This window comes from Acyrthosiphon pisum, chromosome X (genome assembly GCF_005508785.2).
Source record: "Acyrthosiphon pisum isolate AL4f chromosome X, pea_aphid_22Mar2018_4r6ur, whole genome shotgun sequence".
Lineage (NCBI taxonomy): Eukaryota > Metazoa > Arthropoda > Insecta > Hemiptera > Aphididae > Acyrthosiphon > Acyrthosiphon pisum.
In genome coordinates this window covers 27,493,989-27,496,746 of record NC_042493.1, presented here as the reverse complement: position 1 = coordinate 27,496,746, position 2,758 = coordinate 27,493,989, and the positions used below count along the sequence as shown (strand labels likewise).

The 2,758-nt window shown below is 28.6% G+C and overlaps 1 protein-coding gene across 1 annotated transcript in view; it reads right to left on the bottom strand.

The window, feature by feature from the left end:
- The window catches only part of LOC100572258, a 5,014-nt gene extending 3,395 nt beyond the window's left edge, over positions 1-1,619 (bottom strand). The window contains exons 1-2 of the mRNA XM_003240124.4: positions 1,461-1,619; positions 1,186-1,395 (exon numbers count right to left, since the gene is read on the bottom strand). Of these exons, the coding sequence (XP_003240172.1) occupies positions 1,186-1,395; positions 1,461-1,527 (277 nt within the window). The 5' untranslated portion in view covers positions 1,528-1,619. The remainder of the gene's footprint in view (positions 1-1,185; positions 1,396-1,460) is intronic.
- Between the last annotated feature and the right edge of the window lie 1,139 nt (positions 1,620-2,758).

Genomic DNA, 2,758 nt, shown 5'->3' with positions numbered 1-2,758 from the left:
TCAATCCACCATAGGTAGAATACGACAAACTTGGTATAACTTTGATACTTTAGAGTTAAATCATACACTAACGTACATACAGCACAGGGTCCGCGATCTACCGCAGGTAGATTGCCTACCTGATAATGTACTACTGCGAACCAGAATTTTTATTCCGGGCAACGGAAAAGTTAAGATTCATTTTGAAACCATACACCGAATATTAAATAATGAATTGAACAAAGTTTGAGTCACATATAGTTGGTACACTTAATGGGCAACGATAAGTGCACGGGTTCAGCTAGTTTATATATAACTTATCTCCGTGGAACCTTGTTTTACATTTTTAATCCTTAGTTATAAAAGTTAAACATTTTATAAATTTTTAACTACAAAATAATTTTTAACTTTTAAATTTTATAAATGTTGTTATATTTGAACTTTAAATGCTTATAAAAAAAAAATGTATTTTTAAAATTTTTTAACTGTCATTATTATAATATATTAGGATCTCTGTATTAAATTTTCAAGCTTTTTGACCCAACGAATAAAATTTTATTGACATTTATAGAAAAAAAACAAAAAAAAAAATTAAATTGGAAATGTCCGTAAACTGCTCAAGACATTAAATTTATTCATTTAATTAATATTTTGACCGTTCTATGGTGTATAAAAAATGCTAATATAAAAAAAAAATATAAAAATATAAAAAAAACCCACATCATTGTAAAATTAATACATTTATCGCTCAGCTCAGAATCTAAAATAATCTTTATACGAATGTCGGAATGTTAATTATTTACCTTAGTGAAAATTTCATGTGTCTACGGTCATTTGTTTTAGAGTTAATCAAAATAGATAACCTAACATATCTAAAATAGATTTTGTCGAAAACCAATTTAGCGTAAAAATTTCCGTTTTCCTTAATTTTTGTGTTTGTATTTCCCGGCAGTTTTAAAAACTACTGGGAATTTTAAATTTTGATCTTCCCAATGCACTAACTAGATTCACTTTCCCATCGAATAAGATATACTGTTGAAGAAAATTGAAGCAGTTCTACTGCCCCAAACGGTAATGACAGACACAAAAAAAAAAAATTAATAAAAAAATAAAAAAAACCCACATCATTGTAAAATTAATACATTTATCGCTCAGCTCAGAATCTAAAATAATCTTTATACGAATGTCGGAATGTTAATTATTTACCTATTAAATACATCAACGTTTTCGCTGTTTCTCGATCATAACAATATAGTTGATTGTTATTTTTCAACCGCGGACATGCTGGTGACTCTTCTTCATCGATTTTTTTGGAAGAATCTACAGTATCTAAGTCGTTTACTGCAGTTTTGGACGAACTAGCTGGTACACCAGATTTGGCACTGGAAGTTCCAGTTTCGTTTTCTTTGGCTTTTACTGTTTCAAAAATGAGTAAAAACAATTTATATTTTCTGTATTATTGGTTAATGTGTTTATCTCACCTGCACTAGAGTCCTCGTTATTTTTAGCTTCAGCAGTTTTTACATCACCGTCGTTTTGAGAATCCATATTAAGTTAGTGTTTTTAAAATTATTTTTAAGATTTTAAATAATTTAGTCACTTCCGAATGTATAGCTGTTTACATTGTAAACAATGAAACAGCTTGTTGTAGCGTACATCATTCTGGCTGAAATCGAAATTGTTCACATATTATGAATATATGATTAAACATTAAACAGTAGGTACGTACTTATTTTATTGCAGATATATTATATTAAAATGAATTCCTCTTATCTGAAACGCCGTGCAATATAATATAGAGTTTTATAATATCTAATCTATATTATATTATTATATAATGTGAGATAATATTATATAATTGCAACACAAAATATTTCCATACCCTACGTACCTTATCTACTTGAATTAAAATACCAGGGAAGTTAATTACGACAAGCGGTATGGAATTTGAGATGCAATATATATTACACATATACATATTACGGTGAAAGACGAAAATTGGTAAATGTCGTCATTCCCCGGTCAGTGACGTCATGACGTTAATGCATTAACCAAAATTATTCAATTATGTGGGTAAATGTTGTAATAAAACATATTTTAAACTCAAATGTACATCTTTCACCGGTCATTGACGTCATTTACCAAAACTGGTAGCAGTGGCGGATAGACTAATATATTTTTACCGGGAAGTACGCTGAATAAAGGCCCCCAAAAAATTAGACATGAGCGACATTTTATTTTGATATAACAATACAATACAAAACTATATTATAATAAGTAATATAGGAATCTTAGTACAGATTTTGGAACGATTCTGGTTTAAAAGTTATCGATTACTAAAATATTAAATTAGTCAATTTGCATCATTATTAAAATTATTTTCTATCTTCATCAGCATCACGCAAGGTTCAGCACTTGATAAATGGTCTTAGCCCTTAGGGCCCACATACATCAACACAGGATAGGGTCTATCCGGAAAATCCCGAATTTCCAGTGGGCCTATCCTCCACTGACTGGTTCTTTTATCAAACAACACTCATTATTTCAAAAAGTGTAAATTTTTTTGAAAATATTTTTTAACATACTTTCAATTCGCTTATAAAACAACGTTTTTCTAAAAAATTATATTTTGAAATATTTTTTATCCTTATAATTTTTTAAGTTTTTTACTTTTTTGAATGACAACATAGGGTTTTAATTTTATATTCCAAAGCAGAATATTTTTCTTAATTATTTGTATACATGGAAATTGAATTTGGGGCGAGTAGTTTATGAGTTA